The 23,175-nt window shown below is 35.7% G+C and overlaps 1 protein-coding gene across 3 annotated transcripts in view; it reads left to right on the top strand.

Moving 5' to 3' along the window:
- Positions 1-23,175, top strand: part of TNFRSF19 (TNF receptor superfamily member 19) — an 86,106-nt gene that overhangs the window by 40,988 nt on the left and 21,943 nt on the right. For all 3 annotated transcript variants that reach the window (XM_027877555.1, XM_027877553.1, XM_027877554.1), the window contains exon 5: positions 2,965-3,050. In XM_027877555.1, coding sequence (XP_027733356.1) covers positions 2,965-3,050 — 86 coding nt within the window. The remainder of the gene's footprint in view (positions 1-2,964; positions 3,051-23,175) is intronic.

Raw genomic sequence — 23,175 nt, 5'->3', positions numbered from 1 at the left:
TTTTTTCTTAATTGGTTAACTTTCTTTTGATAATTTTCTTGAATTTCTTTTAATTCAGGTACATGTTGTATTCTACCACACACACACTCCCTTTCCCTACCAATAAGCACCTTATGAGGACATAATCTATGTCATTTTTGTCTTGTGTCCCCAGTACCTAGAACAGTGCCTTGCATATAGTAGGCACTTAATCAACTTTTGATTTGAACTTAATTGTGTGGAGTTCAATTTGAAGGCAAGGTCCAAAGCTTTATGACCTGACTTTGTTTGCATTTATCCTAATGTTTGCATTTTTACTAATATCAAAAGCTCAGAAACTGGAAGTTATGACATGGTGCATATGACTTGTAAATGAATGAATTCAGTCTGACTCATAGATGTGAATATTAGAACTGGAGTGAATTTAATCTAACCTTTTCATTTTACATATAAGGAACTCAAGCCTAGAGGGGTAAAATGACCAAAACAACAGACAGAGACAGTGTAACAAGACAGGACGAAGACTGACATCTCCTAAACTCCCAGCCCCATGTTCTTTCTAATGTATCTGGACAATAATACAGTTATAACATCAACTTTAAACTAATTCTGTGAGTCAGAAGGGATCTCAGAAGTAACATGGTTCATTCTATACCTGAATAGAAATATGGCTCTGAATGTCTCTGAAAAGTGGTCATCCATGGGGGAAGCTAGGTGGCGCAGTGGATAGAACTCTGGCCTTGGTGTCAGGAGGACCTGAGTTCAAATCCAACCTCAGACACTTGATACTTACTAGTTGTGTGACCCTGGGCAAATCTCTTAACCCCCATTGCCTCATAAAGAAAGAAAGGAAGGAAGAAAGAAAGAAGGAAGGAAAAGTAGTCATCCAGACCTTGCTTGAACCTCTAATGAGGGGGAACCACCACCTCTTGAGGCAATTCATTCCATTTTTGGTCTTCTATATTTGTTAGTTTTTCAACAGTTTGCCTATCTATACTCTCCTCTCTAGAGATACACAGAACAAGTTTAATACAGATTCTGTGTTATTTCCTTTCAGATATTTGAAGATGACTATCATGGCCTCCCTCTGTTCCACATTTTCTAGATTAAATGCCTCTGGTTCTTTCCCCAATTTGAAAACTAATTTTTTTTTCAATTAAGCATTTATTTTCTCTTCCTCCCACCTCCCATCCAACTGAAAAAAAGGAAGGGGGAAAAAAAACTCCTTGTAACAAATGCATAATCAAGCAAAACAAATTTCCATATTGGCCTTGTTTAAGATTATGTGAGTCATTCCATATATTTAATCTATCACCTCTGTCCTTAAGTGGGTATCATTCTTCATCCATCAGTCCTCTGGAATTGTGGTTGATCATTGCATTGATCAGAGTTCTTCAGTTTTTCAGTCTTTTGTTTTCACAGTGTTGTGACTATATAAAGTATTCTCATAGTTCTGTTTACTCTGAATCAGCTCATATAAGTCTTCCCAGGTTTCTTCAAAATCTTACCCTTCATCATTTTACATAGGACTGTAACATAGTACTGTAGTATTCCATTACCTTCATATATCCATAATTCCATATACCAGTCATTCTCTAGTTCATAGACACCCTCTTTCTTTACAATTCCTATTCCTCATGCGATATGATTTCTGGATTACTCCCCATTTGGGATCTTTATTCCTCAATGCAGACTCTTGCCAACTGTCTATTCCTTTCTATTATTTACATTGTTATTTAAATACTCATTGAAGGATTGTGGAAAAATTCAACCTCCTTAAAAAGTAACTGAATTTAAGGATAATCTCCTCAAGTGCATGGCCAAGAGTATCTTTTTTAAAATGTAGATGTAGGGTCTTACTCTTAATCATTTTAAAACTTGAGGTAGAATTTAGTGCAGATGTGTAATATGAAACTCTAGGTAGAGAATATGGTGACTCATGCTGAGGGGAAGAGGAAGCTTTTCAGATGAGAGGGTTGAGTTATTGAATAGCTGAGAGGTGTTTTTAAGAAATTATGGAACAGATGTGACAGATAGGCTGAGGAAAAGTAGAAGGGGGAGCGAACCAAATTGAATAGCCTGAGAAAAAGAGGACAATGAAGATATACAGAACTCCCCAGCTCATTCTTCTCCCTACTTAAACTACAGGTTTTTGCTTCAGTGAAGTGCTTAGCTGTAGCTTCATGGTTTAATTACATTATTATTTTTAAAATTATGTTCTTTTCAAACCAGCATTAATGCATTAGGTAGGTAGCACTTACATAGTGGCTTTTATCCAAAGCTTTTTCAAAGTTTTTTACAAAAACATTTTCACTTTACTGCATCAGTGGGTGATATGCCTTAATCTCATTTTTTAGACAGTAAAGTTGAGGCACAGGAAATGACTTTCATGATACCACCACCACCACCACAACCCCCCCAAAAAAAGCAAAAGGAGGAGTAAAACACTGGCCAGATTTTCATAGTGAAAAATGACAGTCATCAATAGAGATAAGCTATTTACCCAGTTTAGGCCCAAACTTTAACCTTTATTCAAGTAGCCATATTTTGGTACATTGTCCAAATTTATCAGATAGTGCTTCTGATTTCATTCCAATTGATGCTATGGAAAATAACACCTAAATTCTGAATATTACAAAAGTTTCCTTCATAATAGACTTGATATGAATTACAGTTGAGAGGCAAAGAGCCATCAGCTTTATTTTTTTTCTTTTCTATTTGGGATTGGTTTAGAACATATGGAGTCTGTATAAGCATGCTCAGCAAACCTTATTGAAACCCTACAATGTGGTCAGAACTATGTTTTCTTGATGGTATGATACCTGAGATAGAATTGTGTTTTAATGTTTAAGTTACTTTTCATTTGAAATAGTAATAGAAGTAATAGTAATAAAAGCTTCCAAAATTTTCTAGCAGAAATCTGTTGTTATATCTATTAGCTTAGGATAAAGAGACAATAAAAATTAATTCTCCTTCCTTTTCTAGATTTTACAGGAAGACAAAGCTTGTCGGCTTTCAAGACATGGAGTGTGTACCTTGTGGAGATCCACCACCCCCATATGAGCCTCACTGTGAGTGAACTTTGCTTAAAATAGGACTGGAGCTCTCCTTGACTTTCTTACTTGCTTTCATTAGTTGAGAAATGAAGTAAATTTTTCTCACTGTGAAGCTGAGTAGGGGCCATGAACTTTTATCAAGTTCCTTACCAGGATATTAATACTCATTTGTTAGTGTTTTAGGGAACAAAACCTCGATTCATAAGGATCTCAAAGAAAATTATCAATATTTTACTATTAATATATAAATGCACAAATTAAAAATAAAGGGCATATGAAGAAAGATGCTATCTATATCCAGAAAAAGAACTGATAAATAGAAGTATATATAGAATACCTTTCCATACATATGCTGTGTCTAATGGTAGCCATCTCTAAGGCAGGGTGGAAGGGGGGAGGAAAGAAAAAAAGAAAAAAAAAGAAATTTATATGATAACTTTATTATATATTTACAAGGAATATCAAGTTGTACATAATAGACTTGCAGTAATATGTAATTATCTTTTTTATTATACTATGGAAATGCTTGTTTTATTCCATAAATTAAATATAAAAATTTTTTTAAAAAGGTATTTTTCTATTACATTTCATTCAAGAGAGGCAGTATGGTGTAGTAAGCCTGGAGTTAAAAAGACTTGAGTTCAGATTCTGTCTCTTATACTTTATGTATAATTCTGGAGAAGTCACTTTGTGGATTGTGCATTGTGTACTCTGTGCATTGTAAGCAACATCCTAGAACTCTGTTAAATTATAGATAGATTATGATCTGTTGTTGAAGAGAGATCCTATATTTGGGAAGAGACTCTCCACACTGAGAGTTCCCCACACTGATACAATCACAACTACTTCTACATATTTGTATTTTGTTCATATTTTATATTTTGTTTTATTCTTATCAGTCATTTCTCATTCGGTGAACTAATCACAATTTATAACAGAATAAGGGCTATTTTGATATAATTTCTTAGAAAACTCTCTATCCTCTAAAGAAGACAGGACCGGGAATGGGACAGGGAGAAAGCCACCAAATAGGCTTACCAGTATGCTTGAAGAGTGCATATTGACTTCTACATGCCTTGAAAGGTCTTTGGTGTGGGCCCAGAACAAAAAGGAGCAAAAAGTGTTCTATTGTTGGCAGTTGGGAAGAAGGTCACTAGCAACTGGAAAAGAATTCTAATCATTGGCCCTGGTCAAAGGGAAGAATTCGAGAGAATCAAAAGAAAAGGTTTATTCCACTCATGTTTTGCTAATTCACTTCCAGATAGGAATAGAACAATTGGATAATATGTCCATTGATTTTAAAGTTCTGTATTAGTGTACTCTTTTATAATAATATTTTTTAAAACCCTTACATTTATCTAGCCCTTAAAAGACTGCCTAACACTTTCTTTTTAATTACATGTGAGGTATAGGCAGTATGTGTGTCTGTCATATCCATTTTGCAGATGAGAAAACTGAGACTCAGTCATAAAACTAAGAATTATCAGAGCTGTGATATGATCCCAGATGTTCTTGATTACCATAATTCTCACTCTATTATAATGCCTCTTTTATGTCATAGGACATGGTTCCTGATTTTTATAAAATGAATATTTCATCTAATTAAATTTATTCATTCAATTAAAAAGCAATGTAGGGGCAGCTAGGTGGCGCAGTGGATAGAGCACCAGCCCTGGAGTCAGGAGGACCTGAGTTCAAATGTGGCCTCCAACCAAACACTTGACACTTACTAGCTGTGTGACCCTGGGCAAGTCACTTAACCCCAATTGCCTAAAAAAATAAAAAAAAGCAATGTAACATTTAATAGATGAAGCCACATGCCATTTTTCATTTTTTTGGGGAGTATTTTGCAAAATGCAGCCTTTTAAATTTTTTTGGTATTACTTGTACAAAGGAAAAATGGCACCTTGTGTGCTCTTATTTATTATGATGAAAAAGCTAACCACAGGAGAACAATTTCTAGCTTTCATAGTTCTTCATATTTGCCCTTGTTTTTATAAAATACAGTCTCATACCCAAAGAAAATCAGGCCACCTAATTCATCTTCTTCTGGAAAATATATTGCAATTATCTTTTCCCCTAGTATTTACAGGCTTAAGAATGTCAGAGATAGGGGCAGCTAGGTGGCGCAGCGGAAAGAGCACTGGCCGTGGAGTCAGGAGGACTTGAGTTCAAATCTGGCCTCACATAACACTTACTAGCTGTGTGGCCCTGGGCAACTCACTTAACCCTGACTGGCTTGCCCCCCCGCAAAAAAAGAAATGTCAGAGCTGGAAGAGTTCTTAGAACATATCTAGCACTACCCTATTCATAATACAGTGGAGGAAAGTAGGGTCCAAAGAAGTGATTTTCCAAAAGTCATGTAGCTAGTAAGTTTCATGGCCAGGACTTAAACAGGTCTTCTGATTCTAAGACCACTGTTTACTTTAGAATTTGGTGTTTGATATAGATTTTCAGTAGTCTCTATGTAATTGACATCAAAGTGCCTCTTTATGATGTGTAATTAGCAAGAGAACAGAATGTATTGGAGAGCAATAACACATCTCCCAAATATTCTATCAGAGTCCAAATTGACTCTGATCTAATACAGAATGAAATATAAGGTATGACCCCTATGAGAAAGTTTATTAGTGGAAAGAGATAAAAAAAAATGAAGTGTAATCTATGCCTGCTGCATGTGGCTATTACTTATTAGCTACATAGAAAACATCTAGGTTGCAACTGGAAAAAAGGTGATTTTTTTTTCCATTAATTTAATTTAAATTTAATGTTTTCTAGTCAAGGAGTCTCAGGCTAGGGAAATTTCTGCTATCAGAATTCTAGCTAAGCATGAATAAATATCAGAAGCTTGAAGAGATTTGTGGTCTATCTCCATAGCTGTATTGTATGAGATATGTAATGTATAATACTCGTTCTGTGTGTACATATACAAACACATACATATATGAAGATATATATGGAGATTACATGTATATATATATATATATATAGACAGATACAGCATTTGAAAAAGTAAAATATTGCTGTGTATATTGGCGCATATCTGTAGTTCCTGCTCTTGGGGAGGCTGAAGGTAGTGCATCCCTTGAACTTGAGAGCTGCAGTAGGGTTAAAGCCAATTGGGTGTCTGCATTAATTCTAGCACTAATACGGTGAGTCCTTGGAAGCATAGATTGATAAAAGGCTGATAAAAGATGGGCAAAGCACAGTCCGAGTTGGAAGAGACAGGAGGTTGTGGTGAAAGAGGAAGAGAGAAGAATGGAGGGAGAGAGGAGGAGAGAAAAGAAAAGAAAAGGAAGAGGAGAGGAGAAGAGGAGAGGGGACGGGAGAGAAAAGAAAAGAAAGGAAAGGGAAAAAGTGTAACAAGACCTTTATCTGAAAATGACATGTCCCTTTATAAAAGGGAATGATAGCAGTATCCCAAATACTGACATCTTAGATCCCTGTAGAATGCAAGTCAAGATTAATCTGAAAAGGCCTTTTCTGATTCATAACATTGAAAATTAAAATGAAGGTAATTCATAATGGTTCCTAAATGACTTATACTTAGAACTCTTTATGTAGTAAAGAATAATTTATTTGGCAGAATCAAAATTGACACAATTTACTTAGTTATTGATCTTTCAAAGAAAAAGTTCACCCCACTAAGGTAATAGATTTAGCAGATTTCATGGTCCTGGAGAAGAAGTAGTCCCTATCTCCACATAGAAAAATATGCTATCTTTGGCTTAGTCTGAGGAATAATTCTGTATCTAAACCAAGGATAATCTCTGCCAATAAAATGTAGAGAGCTTTTGGGGGAAATGATGTGGCATAGCTTGAATGATCATTTTTTACTTTATGCTTTGACATTCACCCACTGAGAGTGACCTCTTCAATGGCTCCCCTAACCCACCCGCTGGCTCTTCTTAGCTATCATATTAATTTTATGTACACAGAAGCTGTGTAAACATCACTGGCCTTGGAATTGAGAGACTTGACTTTGAATCTGCCTATGCCACTTACCTGTGTGACTTTAAGCACTCTACTTAATCTCTCTGTGCCTCTCAGTTTCCTCATCTGTAAAGTAGAGATAATACTGATGAAGCCAACTTCTTAGAGCTGTTACGAGGATTAAACAAGATAATGTATTTTGAAGCTCTTTGCTAACCTTAAGGAGCTATATAAAGTTAACTATCATTATTAATATATAAATCTCCAAGTACCAAGGAATTTGCCTGTTGCATAGTTTTCCTTTATATTTTTTTATTTTATTATTTTTTTGTGAGACAATTGGGGTTAAGTGACTTGCCCAGGGTCACACAGCTAGTAAATGTCAAGTGTCTGAGACCGTATTTGAACTCAGGTCCTCCTGAGTCCAGGGCCAGTGCTCTATCCAATGTGCATTCTAGCTGCCTCTTTATATTTTAATTCATTTAATTTATTTATTTAATATATTTCCTTTGTGTTTTAATAACTGTGCTATTAAGAGGCATGACCAAAACTTCAGCCCAGGTCTTCTGATTCTAAGACCTATGCTTATTTCAGAGTTTGGTATTTGATACAGATTTTGAATTGTCTCTTTGTGAGTGGTATCAAGTGCCTCTTTAAGATGAGGCATTCACAAGAGAATAGAATGTCTTGTAGAGTAATATCACATCTCCCAAATTTCCTGTGATTCCTACTTAGACTTGTCATTTCCTAATTGCCTTAGGAAGTTGTCTTAAAGATCAAATGTTGATTCTCATAAGGGAACCAGGCAAGAGAATGTGGATAAATCTATTGTCAGTACAAATCCTAGGGTAAACAGTCCAAAGCCCATTTCTTGTAAATGGTAGGTCTATATATCATTATCATGTGTCCATGAAGGGCTTCACTTATACTAATAGGAATTTTTTTTGGGGGGGGGGAAGGTGAGGGTGGGAGAAGAGTTGGAGGACTGAATGGTCTGGACCTGTGAATTCCATTCAGAACAGGAGATTCCCAGAGTGGAAATTACCTTTGCTCATGTAGATGAGCTGTCAGCTTCTAGTGTTAGAGAATTACCTGGGGGTAATGAGAGATTGAGTGACTTGCTGTCAGATATCTAATATGCGTCAGTTACAAGATTAGAATCCAGATCTTCCAAGACTAGACTTTCATGCATTCTTCCATGTGGCCTCTCTTTGATGAGTATTAACTATTGTAAAAATAAATATAGTTCCATTAAGAGAATTGAGAAGGAAACAGAAGGACAAATATTTGTAAACCTAAATCTCTGTATGATGTGAACAGTCATTAGGATGGGTTTGATAAAAACATCCCTATTTGTTCTGGTTGTTGTTGAAGTTTTTGTATCATTTTTTCTAGGCACATAAACAAACTGTGGTGAAACAAAATAGGCTCTGAAATATTCAAAACTTTATCTCTCACAGTCAGACATTATTTAAGTGTATTTAATTTAGATGTTTGCTTTTCTCTTGGGGCTTTTGTAAAACAAGTCATGTGATCCTAAATCGATAAGAAATAAGATAAAGCATATGTGTGGGAGGTAGAAGAGATGCTAGCTTTTAAACAAATACTTCAGAAAACAGCAATTCTTTGCACCAAAGAATGAATAACCTTAGCAGGAGGCTATAATAATCTTAGGAGGGAATTTGACAGTAATGTTCTTCATTCCAAATAAGGAACAAAAGCAATCAATTAAAAAGTAAACACTCTTTGAAAATTAAAGAGAGTTAGGCGTATGTTAAGGCAAGACTAATTTAAGATAGTGTGTTTCAGTAACATTTAATAAATAATAACTCATAATAATACAGCAAATTATGGTTCTCCTAACTATGCATATGTTAAATAAGAAAAATAGCAACTGACACTTATGTAATTAACAATAATAATAACTGATTGCCTTAAGGTTTACAAAGCACCTAATATGGGATAAGTGAGTTTCAGTCTACTGCAAAGAAAACCAACCTGTTTGGTATATGCCTTGTAACTGACTTTGTACTAAAGGTTGCACCTTCAGTCTGGTGAAGGATTCTGTCTGATTAAATGAATCTTACCTGCTAGTGTTATATAAAAAGTGCACTCATGTCTAGCCACAAGCACTGAATCAGTCCCATGTATTCTGGTATCCATGGTGCTTAGGGTGCTTGGTGCGAATATGCTCTCTCTCAGGCACCCATCATGGGGTAGATTGCCTTGAGGACCACCATCAGTGTAGGGCAAATGACAAACCTGTTGACCAAAAGTGCTTTTTAAAATGAGTGCATCCATCTTTTTACTGATATTAAAAAAATATATTGAGAGTATGGCATAAAGAGATCAGGGGACAGTGCACTTAGGGAGTCTAGAAGCCTAGAATCAACATTTCTTGAAAACTAGTCTCATGTTTTTTTGATGTTCTATCTAGCCTGAGGATAACTGGAAAAGGAGATCATGCTGCTTGATATAACAACAACAATAATTTCCAGTTATTTCAGACTTCTTCGCCACCCCATTTGGGGTTTTCTTGGCAAAGATACTGGAGTGACTTGTCACTTCCTTCTCCAGGTCTTTTTACACTTGAGGAAACTGAGGCAAACAGGTTAAGTGATTTGCCCAGGATCATACAGTTAGTATGTGTCTGAGGCTGGATTTGAACTCAGGAAAATGAATCTCCCTGCTTCCAGGCCCAGTACTTTATCTATTTCACCATGTTGCTGTGCTGCTGCTACTGCTAACACCTAGCATTTATATAGCCCTTTATGGTTTGCAAAATGCTTTACAAATATCTCATTTTATCCTTATAACAACCCTGAAGAGTAGGTGCTATTATTATCCACATCTTACAGATGAGGAAACTGAGGCAGACAGAGTTTAAGTGACTTGCTCAGGGTCATACAACTAATAAGCACAGCTAGCAAGTGTCTGAGGTTGGATTTGAATTTAGGTCTTTTGAATCTAGTTCCTCTACACTATAATAGTAATTATTATGATTATATGAATAATTGTATTTATGTAGTGCTTTAAGATTTGCAAAAGCTTTATATGTATTATCTCCTTCGATCCTCACAACCTCCCTGTAAGATATGTACTGTTATTGATATCTCAAATGTAATTATAGATTTTTAATGTTCTGTGTTCAGCTCTTCCACCTCTTTGAAGGAAAGGACACTCTAAATTAAATTACCAATGTCTGCAATCATTTACATTTCCAAACGTGATCCCTTACTTAGCATTACTGCCCATCACTACTGGGGAAACCTGTAAAAATTTCAAAGAATGAAAAGAGTTACATCACATTCTTTGGACTGCTCTTCTTTGCTTCCAGTATGAAATAGTATAAATATTTGCAGGCCATTAACTCTATTTGACTGTTACAGGTAAAAAGGAAAAGTTTAAATGTCTCAACTCAGTAAACTGACATTATCCTTTGTATCTGGGGGATGCTTTGGAAAGTGTTTGTTTGCCTGGGAGCATTAGCAGGAGGGCATGAACTTCCTTTGCTCATAGGGAAGCTTTGAAACTTTGATCAGGACCTCTGAGACCCAACAACAGTTGATTATTACCTGGTTAGCTATAAATCTAACTCTGCTGCCTTTTATCTTCTGTCTCTTGGAGACATTTAGAGCAGTGACCCGGTTTAAATATTTACTTCTGAAGAAACAGGTTGTAGCTTATTAAAGGCCATCCCAGAATTTAAAATATTTTATATTGAGAAGTAGGGTAAGTTTGGAAAAAAAGAAAATGAAGTCCAATTGGCCTGTTTTTGTTGAAGGATGAATTACATTCACCTGTTTTAAACAGTTATGATAAATAAATACAAACAGTGATAAAGTAGGCAAACAATGCAAGTGGAGACCCTGTAATGGCAAGAAGAATCCTATTCTGAGTTGAAAGAGAAGCCTTCTAAAGATTATTCTTTCTCTTACAGCCCAGCAAAAAGCCCAGGGAATGAAATATTTGAACTCCCACACTGTGCCTGGAACCACACAGAACAACTGTAGAGAGGACCTCTGCCCTATAGGGGTTTCCACTCTTTTTTTTTTTTTCAATTTTAATTAATTTATTTTCAGCTTTCAACAATCACTTCCATAAGGTTTTGAGTTTTAAATTTTCTCCCCCTCCCTTCCACCTCCCTCCCCAAGATGGCATGCAAACTGATATAGGCTCTACATATACATTCCTATTAAACATATTTTCACATTAGTCATGTTGTAAAGAAGAATTAGAACCAATAGGAGGAACCACAAGAAAGAGGAAACAAAAGAAAACAAAACAAAAAAAAAGAGCAAATAGTATGCTTCTATCTGCATTCAGATTCCATAGGTCTTTCTCTGGATGTGAATAGCATTTTCCATCATAAGATTTTTGGAGATATCTTAGATCCTTGCATTGCTAAGAAGAGCTAAGTCTATCAAAGTTAGTCATCTCACCACGTGGCTGTTACTGTGTACAATGTTCTCCTGGTTCTGCTTATTTCACTCAGCATTAGTCCATAGGGGTCTTCCCAAGTTTTTCAGAAGATAGGGGTTCCCATTCTAAGGCAAATGATGAGGTGAAGAGGGATTGGTTTGGATTGTCTCTTTGCATTAACATGTGCTAAAAATGGGGGTGTGGCTGGCCTCCTCTTTCATTTACTTGTGAAAAGACTTAGGACTTGAGGTAGACTTTAAAGGAAGAAATGACTTGGTGGGATTTAAGAAGGAATGTGTAGGAGAAGCACACTAAAAAGCTTGGAATCAGAAATGGAATGCCATTGACTTATTCTACCTAGAAAATAACAGAAAATAATTCGTAAGGTAGAACAGACTTTGAGTATTAGGCCTGGAGTCAAGAAGACTCACCTTTGTGAGTTCAAACCCAGCCTCAGACACTTACCACCTGTCTGACCAAACAACAAAAAAGAAAAGACACTAGGAAGGTATAATTTGAGACTGTCCAAAGAAAGGATGGCTCCTTACAGTCAACTTTAAAGGAGGTGGGACCATTCATCCATGCTGTTGAAACATTTCTAGATTGTGAGTTTCATTTGTGTTCTTGACCAACAGAGAGAGAAAAATGTATTAACTAAACTTGACAAATATTTTTTCTTAAAGAATTACAGAAGTGGAATAAGAGGGAGACAGTAATTTCCTTCAGCATTAACTAATGTTTAGTGACCTTGTAAAGGTTGTTTTTATGAAAAATCTGCAGGACCATAAAGTCATAGCTAACCTCTAAAGTCATGCAGTCCTTTGGGGACTCTTTTTGTCCCCTTTTTGTCTTTGATAGTATATTCCATGGATACTCTGTTTCTTGAGAATTCGAAAGGCTGTGGCATGAATTTATTTCTTTGGCATCTAGGTGGCATAGCGTATAAAACTCCAGCCCTGGAATCAGCAAGACTCATCTTCTTGAGTTCAAATCTGGCCTCAGACACTTATTTGCTATGTGACCCTGGGCAAGTCACTTCACCCTGTTTCCCTCAGTTTCCTCATCTGTAAAATGAGCCGGAGAATGAAATGACAAACAACTCCAGTATCTTTGCCAAGAAAACCCAAAATGGGATCACAGAGAGTCAGATATGACTGGAAACAACTAAACAACAATAAATGCTTTCTTGCAAAATCCAAGTAGTTTTGAGACTTAAAGTATCATGTAATCATTGAAAGTCATAAATTCCTCCAACTCCATACTGATATCCCCACCACCATCAAATGAGTCTAATTATATTTATTTTTTCATGCTTGAGACTGAGATGTATAACAACCATTCATTCATTCATTCATTCATTCATCCAAAATGCATTTTAGTGAACGCCTGCTATGTATGCAGACCTGGACTAGATACTATTTAGATACCTTTGATGGAAATTAAGAATTGAAAAGTAACTCTTAAATGTACTGAATTACCTACATGCCGTATGTGTTTTTTCCCCAATAATATTGTCAACCATTAGTTCAAAATATTCAAAAACTTTGAAAAGCAGAATTCCCATTATTATCTTGGTTTTTATATCAACTGTTAAAATGCTTTATGATAACTCTTTCATATGATACTTTAATGTTTGTAAATGTTGGTATGTAAGTATTCTAATCGCCATATCACAGATATAAAAGCTGAGACTTAGAGAGATAAAGTGACTTACCCAAGGTCACACAAGGAATAAGCCTCAAAGGCAGCACTCCAATGCAACCTTTGGGCCTCCAAACCTAGATGTTATAGCACACTTCTCTCTACTGCCTGTGGATTCTCTAATAAGCAGCTTTCAGAAGTAACTGATTCTTGTTAATTCTATATGGATGCAATCAGTTTAAGCAAATACTCAACATGTAGAAGTTTACTTCACAGATTTTATCATATCGTCAATTTGTTTTGTTATGATACGCCCCAGAAAATTTGAAAAATATCTCAGCTAGCCAAGGAAAATTTTAGCTTCTATGCCAGAGGAATCAAGTGAAATTAAATAGATGGTGGGAAAGAGCCATCACTTTTCAAAGTTTGTATGTACTAAGCTAACATAGGATATGCATATTGAGTCATTTTCTCTTCTTTAGTCCATCTGCTCTATACTCTGTTTCCATGTTTAAAATAAACAAAAACCCTCCTATGAGAATAAGTAAATTAAAGGCATTAATAGGGCATACAATGTTCCCAGCACTAAGCTAAGAGTGGGAAATACTTTTTTTTTTTTTAAAGACAACCACTAACTTAGGAGCTTACATAGGGGAAAGCAACACATATGGAGAGAGGTGTCCAGGGAAGGGAATTTTGTTCTGGAGAAGTTGAAAGCAGGATGTTTACAAACTCCAAGGCAGGCAGGTAGGGAAATGGCCTGGGTACATGGTTGAATGGAATGGGAAACTGATGCATGATCTGGTGTCTTTAACCAGTGAGTAGATATAATTGGTTAAGTAGTCTAGTTTAGACATGTTCAGACACCAATCAAAGAAGGTCCAAGTGAAAGGGACGTACGTGGCCTGAGCTTAGGGAACAGAACTGAAGATAACTCATGATCATGCAATGGGGGAGTTGAATGTGTTACTATACACACTTGAGTCAGCGTTCCTAACTCACCTGACCAAATCCTCAATGAAATTAGAACACCTGTCTGGTTCATTTTGGTGGTTTGTCTTTTATTGAATCGAGCAGCCATTTCCCCTTCCCCCATGGAGCTGACTGGTCACTTTACTAAAAATAGCTGAATGAAAGCCAAGTGACTTACAATGGGCAGATCAAGAATATGCTTTAGGCCTTTACTTCACGGGATTTTTTTCTCCATTAGGTTCCTCCCAAAGCACTTGCTGTCACCAGAGATTTAGTCAGCAGTGAAATAATACTTTCTTGAAGGGGCAGCATTAATTTTGAACAAGAACAAATTGAATGAAAATTGAGTTTAAATTTTTCTCTCATCTACTTCCAAAAATATGGTATAAAGTAGCAAATCTATATGACTTTAAATGCCAGTCCTTATTTTCTCAGAAAGAAGTTGTTAGACAATGATAATTATAGATTTATCATCTTATGAGTAGTCATAAAAGATTAATCAATTACTCTCTGAGGTAAGTAAAAATCATCTAATAGGAAACCTAAGAGTTATAAGTCTTTTCATCTTAAAGTTTGTGCTATGAAATAGTAGCACCCTCATTCCATCTATGGAATACTATCAGCAAGGTCATTTGTCCATCAAGAGTATAAAAGATTGCAGCTGTGAGGGCTGGCTCTGGTATTCAAAAGGTTAAAGAGAGCCAGGACGCAGAAATGTGAAGGGCAAAAGCCCAAGTTCCGTATCTTTGTTCTAACTCCCAGCTGGCAGTCTTGTCTGTTGATCCCAGTGGATACACAAAAACTATTTTTTGAGCTAACACATCCCTCAGCACAGATGTTGAAGAGGCCATAATGCTGGGGTTCTGTTAAATGGCCTTTTTAAGTTTATTGGTGTCGAATTTTAGAAGCTTCATTGCATCATGAGTTAGTAAACATCAGCAATGTATCCTGTGAAGACTTCCACAAGAAAAAAGATGAAATAACCCTGGAACTAGAAAAGAATGCTTTTATAGTTCTCATCTTACTGAAGAAAAAAAAAACAAACATGTAGGCATTATATTTCTATTTAATGATGTTAGGTACCAAGCATAGAGTTCATTTCATTTACTTTATGAAAATCAAGTCCTTAGTATTTTGACATACAGTTTCCAATTTTGACCATTTAGAACATTAAGAGAATAATTCTTTTTTTTCTAATTGTCATTAAATCCTTTTCTGCCTGTTTTTTGTTTACAGCTTATGTAAAGTTGATCTTTCGTCAATTATATAGTCAATATTCTCAGCAAGGGACTATCCTGTAGCCTTGCTATCTGGCATAGCCACTACTCGCTCTTGACAGTTGATAATTACTATGTTCTATTTTCCACTCTTTCAAGAAAAAGAACCCTATGTGCCATGTGTGGTAGGGAATCAAGTATAGTGATTCATTATTTAGCCAGACACCCAATTCAGCCTTGGGCCAAACAGTACAAATGAAGGGCAGGTATGGGATAACGTAAGAACAGAACCATCTAGATATCACAAATTAGGCAGGCGAAACATGCAAAAGAAGCAGAAAAGTATGTGTGTGAGTTAATGGGTGTGTATAAAATTCTAAACTCAATAAGCACCAAATAAAATGAGCATTTTCATATGCAAAGTGGAACTGAAAAAGAGACATGTACATAGAACCATGAATCTCTCTTATGTATGACTTATTTTCCTTTTAAGCATATAATAATTTCAATATATAAATTTCAAAGGCATCCTACTTATCTGTGTTTCCCTCTAACCCTTCTTTTTTCTTTTGTGCATTTTTAAATGGCTTCAATCACTTACTTTCCTTACATTTTCTTTCTTTCTTTTGACAACTGTAGTGTTTCCCCTCTCTTCCTTTTATCTCCCCTCCTTGAAGAAAAAGAGCAAGCTTGTAACAAATATGTACAGTCAAGGAAATAAAAATCCCAAATTGAACATGCCTAAAAGTATACGTACCTTGAGGCCATCACGTCTCTATAAGGAAGTGGGTGGCGTTAGGCCTTTGGAATCATGGTTGATCATTGCATTGGACATAGTTCTTATGTCTTTAAAAAGTTGTTTTTAACAGTGATATTGTTAATATATAAAACTGTTCTCTAGGTTCTACTCACTTCATAGCAGGTCATGTTAGTCTTTTCAGGTTTCTCTGAAACTGTCCATAACACGACACAGTTTGTTCAGATGTTCCCTATTTGACAGACATCCCCTTAGTTTCCATTCTTTGCTATAATAAAAAGGCCTATCTTAACTAATCTTAATCTTAAAAGACCTGTCTTTCTTATACATATGGGCCCCTTTCCTCTCCCTTCATATTTTAAATAGTCAAAGTTGGAAACTCTGTATATTAGAATATTAAGAAGGACTTGATTTTTTTCATATTGAAAATGTAATGCATACTGTACTTAGTACAAAACATTATAGGCCAAAATTAATGAATAGAAATATACTGCCTATATTGTTTTTTCGCAGTTTTACTTTTTTGATAATCTTTCCCATTCTGATTGGTATGAGGTATTTTAATCCACATCTGTTTTAATTTGCATTTCCCTAATTGTTAGTGATTTGGAGCATTTTTTAATATAACTGTTGGTAGTTTGGATTTCTTCCTTTGACAGCCACTTGCTCACATCCTTTGACCTTTTATATATTAAATGCATATCTTTGTGGATTGATGTTGAAAAAAATGAGCAATGGAGAAGAGAAAGCTTATTTTTCCTAAATTCTTACACATTTTCCAGGTCCCATATAATTTCTTAGAAGTCTGTTGTAACACTGGAAATAACTGATTTTGGTTGTCTCCAGTCTATTGAAGTGAAAGTTGACCTGGAAATCAGTCAACGAAACTCTCTAGAGGATTAAGGCAAACAGAGGTTAAGTGACTTGCCCAGGGTCACGTGGCTACTAAGTATCTGAGGTCAGATTTGAACTCAGGTCTTCCTGACCTATCCACTAAGCCATCTAGCCGCTTTTGTAGTACTGTGTATGTCCTGTTGTCACATTTATTTATAGAATCAGAACAGAACAGTCTATGGATTAATTTCAAGAGTCAACTAGTCACAGGGAATAATGAGCATGTGACTAAGTGACTAAATTAGAAATCTAATCCTAATCCCATAACACTTACCTGCATATCCCATTATCTCAAGTGGTAACCCCCTAAAAATTAAAATTCTCAAAATAGAATTAATTTAAATGTATTTTTAAGGTAGACTGAGATGGGATACCTGTCCCTCTCAATTACAAACTCCAAGATGCCAGTCAATTCTAAAACCCTTAGATTTGCTATGGTTGGGGAGGGGGGTGAGGTATGTGAGTGCTAAGATGGTGTCAGAGGAGAAGTAAGAAAGTATCAAAATTCCCATACTCTTTATCCTTTTCCAACTATGACCAAAATCTGAAAGTATCTAATTTAAAAAAAAAATGCTGGTGTGCTGTCCCACTATGTTTGAGGCTCTATCAAAAAATGTTTTAACCCCTCTTAATGAGAAACAACTCATTTCAATTCAATATTAAGTTGTGAGCAAAAGAAAAAGTGTTGTTAAATTGTTGATAAACCTGAGACATTAAAATCTCTTCCAGGTTTTCTTTTATGAATTCAAGGATCCAGAAAACAAGGCAAAATCCATATGGTTATATGAGCTCACCATATATAGAAAGATATCTTTTAATATTTCTTAGAAAACTTGAAAATCAATCAACCTTACCAAATTTACCACAATAGAGCTAGCTCAATCTGAATAAACCATTTATTAAACACCACCTACTATGGACAAGATTGTGCTGAGCGCTGGGCGAAATATAGAAATGAATAGGACAAGATTCAAAACCTCAAGGAGCTTACCATATAGTAAGAGAGATTAAATATAGATACACAAATGCCTGTAATACAAAATGAAGTATGAGGAATGTTTAGGAGTGAGGGATCTGAGGAGGGACAAGACATTCCTAATCATGGGGCTTCAGGGACAGTTTTGAGAGAGACACCATTATTAATTTTTTTTAATTGAGAAATTTTGTTTTGACACAATACACAAACCAAAAAAAACCTCATCATTAAACCTACCAAAGTATAGACCTCTAAAACCATTAAGCAAAACAGCATAAAAGAGTTATTGCGTGTGATAACTAGGCTCATATTTTACTATGTCATTTATGATTTGATAAAAGAAAGGAAAGGCATATGGTTTAACTTAATAAAGCTGTGCCAATGTTGTCCATTCTATTTAACCAGAGTTTACGTGCCTTTCAATATTGACTTTAGCCGTATATTTTTATTCATGATGAATATTATGAATATTAATTTTTGGTTTGCTTTCTTCATCTTGCATACAAGTCTTCTCATATTTCTTTAAATTCTTCCTATTTTGCCATTTTTTTCTTAGCTAATTTCTTAAGATAATATGTGAGGAGAGTATTGATGTCAAACCATCAATTAGCATCTGTTAAGCATCCTCCATACACTTGCCATTGCTGGGGATAGGAGACAAGATTCAAAATAAATGAGATCATTTCCCACCCATATGTTTATTCTTATTAAACAATCAACAAACACTTATTATGTGCCTGTGATGCACCAGCCACTGTGTTCGGTGCCAGGATTATAAATGTATAAGTGAGTCAGTTCCTGTCCTCATGGAGTTTAGATTCTATTACATTTTCAAAGCATCATCAATGGTTTGCTTTAGAAGGGTATTTAAAATTCACACTTGATTGTCCACTTAAGTCTAAAACACTCCTAACTATAGACAGGAATGAATGATAATGATTTAGTTTGAGAGTTTGGGGTTTTTTGTTTTTTTGTTTTTATTTTTTTTGTGAGGCAATCAGGGTTAAGGGACTTGCCTAGGGTCACACAGCTAGTAAGTATCATGTGTCTGAGGTCACATTTGAACTCAGGTCCTCCTGACTCCAGGGTCAGTACTCTGCCCACTGCATCACCTAGCTGCCCCTGTGTTTTCGTTTTTTAAGGAATAAATCCACACAGTTACAATTACAGTGCTTTGTGTTGAAGTTATAGTTTCCAGTTTCTTTATGGTTTTAAATTTTTATTTATATCATACTACTGTTCTCTTTTTGTGAGGAGCCAAGTAGTCCTGGGTAGCACTGTCTCAGATGGGAAACCATTTTGGTCAGCTAAGATTTTTTGGTTAAGTGTGGTATGGAAGCTAGTGGCTTCTGTGAAGGCTTGCAGTGGAAAAAATGGTGATTTCCCTTTCCATTCCAAGACCTTTCCTGAAGTCCTGGGTTCTCATCATGGCTGTGTTACTAACTAGCAGAATGATTTAGAACAAACCTTCTGTGGTCCACCCTTTTTTCATCATAAAGGCTGTGAGTGTATGACATAAGGAATAAAGGAAAGAGGGAAAGTAGAGACATAGTAGAAAACATTGCCTCCATAGATGGATGAGGTTTTCCCTAGGTCCTGGGAACTTTTCATTCATAAGCCATGTACTGATCCATCACCTCTACCAGTCTTCTACCTTTTTCTTTCTTTTTTCTTCTTTCCACATAAGAATTTTAAAGATGCTAATCTAAAGTTCCATATAAAATCTGAAGTTATATATATGCATAATATATATAGCAAAATATATAGGCCTTAAAGCAAAATTCCTTGAAATATCAGTGGCTACTAGTAGTTAGTTATCTAGAAGTTGTTTTAAAAGCAACTTCGAGCGAATAAGTCATTTTGACTATTACACAAATTAAAAATAAAGGATATATGTAAAAGTTGTGATGTATTGGAAAGAATCTTGGGGTTGGAGTTAGAAGACCTAGGTTTGAACCTGGGCTTTATACTACCCACTACTTATATGCTCCGCATGATAGGCTCATCACCAAAAGATTAACAATTCAAGGAATCAGTTTTTTTGGTCAGAACAACTCATGAATACTCAGGCATGAATGGATTAGGATTTGCATTGCTGGAAGAAATAACTGCCCCATCAAAGTCATGGGTCTTTTAAAGTATGAAGTAATAATAACTCACATATATATAGTGTTTTACAAAGGACTTCCCTTCCAACAACCCTGTAAGGTGGGTAATGCAAGTATTATTACCCCCATTCTATAGTTGAGTAAACTGAGGCTTGTGTTTACTAGCAAGCATCTGACCCCATACTCAAACATAGGTTCCCAAACTCTGGTCTTTCTGCTATGCCATTGCCACTCTCACACTGTGCTATATAAAGACAGGGATTGTGTTGGTAAAAACCTTAGAGTTTTTGTATGTGAGATGCTTTGTCAATAAAAACTAGCAATTGTAGTAAGAGACCACATCTGTCTAGAAGTGGAATTTAACCTTCTCTGGAAAGAAACTTAATGTTTTTAGCCTGTTTGTTTCTACTTTAATGTCAGATCACATGGAGATAGATTATAAAGACATTGGAATGAATGACCAAATTTAAATAGCAAATAATCAGTGCTCATTCATTCAAAAGCCTTTGGTTTCCCAAGCTGCCCTGTGATCACAATGTAGTTAGATGCCCATTGTTAAGATTTTAGCTGACCGAAGGAATATCCCAGACAAGTCTATATTTTTACTACACTTTTGAAAATCAACCAAATTAACTGCGTAGTAGAATAGTGGAGTGAGCCTCATATCACCAGACAACCAGACTGTTTGGATGTAATCATGTAGAGATATTTTTTAAAAAATCCTTTATTGGGCCAGTGTAGGCATATCTTTATCTCAAACTTTTGAAAATCAAATCTGCATGCCTTCAAAAAAAAAGTGAGAAAAATGATTATAAATAATATTATGTATTAAAGGTGTGTCAATTTAGGCTGTGATAAACCAAAACCAAAGCAGAATGAGTCGATTTCATTTTTAAAAATCAGTTGCTGGGTATATATAGATAAAATATCTGTATGACTTGGTATTCTGTATGACAGAACTTCCTTGGTTCTGATAGCTTCATGTAAACTCAATCTTAATTTATTTTCAGTACATAAGGAATTTATCACGCAGTCAATGCCATTTAGAACTTATCCATTATATTCTGGTAGTGTATTAATATTAAATAAACAGCAGTATCTTCTGTCTTTTCATTAATTAAAAGTAGAGTACAGATGATACCTTTTATTATGTAAATGGTAACACTACAGCATTCTTATCTTTAAACTATTGATTTTTAGGAGTGTTCAGTCTGTACATATCCTATTATTATTTGTCAATTACCACACTTGAATTATGCCTTATCTCCGTTACTTTACAATGTGCTGTTCATTGAAAAAATGGGTCAGTTAAAACTATTGACTTTAGTTAAGGTTTTTTAACAGCATAGATAATGTGTCAGATAGAAAGGGAAGATTAATAACTTGTCATTCATGAGAGAAATTATATATTTTTGCAATAATTCATTTTGTCAGACATTCCTAATTTACTAGAAATTTTAAAACACCAAAGATTCTTATTAGAAAGCATGTTGAATTAGGGTTGTTCAGAAATAAAATATAAGGTTTTATTTTAAACATCCAGCATTTCAGCTTCAAAATGTGAACCTTTTAAAACATTGGAAGTGGCCTTTATAAAATCCTCCTGATACCTCCTTGGCTGTATTATATCTCTTTATATATTACATTTGCATTTTACATTTTAACATCTGTTTACATGTTACATATTTTACTCATAGGTTCAAGATCTTAAATTTAGAACTAGAAGGACACTGAGACCAACCCCTTCATTTTACTGAAAAGAGAAACGAGGCGAGATTAAGTAACTTGCCCCGTGTCACACAGCTAGTAAATGTCTGAAGCCAGATCTGTAATTGGGGTGTCAAGGCTGATTCTAACATTGTGAATCTGGGTGACTAAAAGAGGAGCAGTGCCTTGGACAATAATAGGGAAGACTGGAGAAGGAGGGGGTTCTGAGGGAAAAGATAATGAGCTCTTTATGTTGAGTCTGACGTATCTGCAAGACATCTAGTTCTATTTGTGATATGGACCTGGGTCTCAGGAGACAGACTATGGCTAGATATGAGACTAGGCATCTAGGTGGAGCAGTGGATGGAATGCTGGACCTGGAGTCAGGAAAACTTGATTTCAAATATGGCCTCAGACATGTACTAACTTTTGACCCTGGGTAAGTCACGTGACCTCTGTCTCCCTCAGTTTCCTCATCTGTACTTCTCAAGGTGTTGTGAGGATAAAAGAATATAATATTTGTAGTGTTTTACAAACAATAAAGAGCTCCATAAGTGATATTATTATATGTGTATGTCTGGGAGTCGGTTGCATAGATATGATCATTAAACCCATGGCAATGGATGAGGTCCCTAAGTAAGAGAATATGGAGGGAAAAGAGAAGAGAGACAAGATGTAGCCTTGGAGGATAGCCAGAGTTCTTTTGCATGAGAATGAAGATCTAGCAAAGGAGACTGAAGAGTGGTCAAAAAAGTAAGAGAAAGGGGCAGCTAGATAGAGTGAATAGAGTGGCACAGTGGATAGAGCTCTGACCTTGGAGTTAGGAGGACCTGAGTTCAAATCCGGCCTCAGACGCTTGGCACTTACAAGCTGTGTGACCCTGGGCAAGTCATTTAACCCCGATTGCCTCACCAAAAACAAAAGAGAGAGGGAGAGAGAGAGAGAGAGAGAAACTAAGAGAGAGCTGTGTCCTGAAAATGAGAAAGGAGATAATGTCCAGAAGGAGAGGGTAGACAATAGTGTCGAATGCAGCAGAAAGTCCAAGAAGCATAAGGATAGAGAAAAAAATAGATATGGCAATTAAAACATCATTGGTAACCTCAGAGAAAGTATTTTAAGTTAAATGATGAGGTAAAAAGACATTATAGACTATTTAGAAGAGGAGAAGGAGAGAAGTAGAGACATTAATTATAGGTGTTTTTTCTCAAGGAGTTTAGTAGAGAAGGGAGGAGAGATAAGATACAAAAGCTAGCAACAATGACAGCATATGATGAGTTATTAAGGCTAGGGAGACTTAGATATGTTTGTAGATGACAAGGAAGGAACCAGTAGATAGGAAGAGATTGAAAATTAGAAAATGAAGGAATAATAGTGAGGGCAATCTGTTGGAGAAGTTGGGAGATGGGATCAAGGGTACAAATAGAGATGTTGGCCTTGGTAAACAGAAGAGCCACCTTCAACAGAGAATGTAGGAAGGAAGACCATGAAGAATAATGCCAAGGGGCTGGAAGAT

Source organism: Vombatus ursinus, unplaced genomic scaffold (genome assembly GCF_900497805.2).
Source record: "Vombatus ursinus unplaced genomic scaffold, bare-nosed wombat genome assembly UNPS02014813.1, whole genome shotgun sequence".
In the NCBI taxonomy this organism is placed as follows: domain Eukaryota; kingdom Metazoa; phylum Chordata; class Mammalia; order Diprotodontia; family Vombatidae; genus Vombatus; species Vombatus ursinus.
The sequence above is the reverse complement of the archived record's forward strand: the minus strand, read 5'-3'. Positions and strand labels throughout refer to the sequence as shown.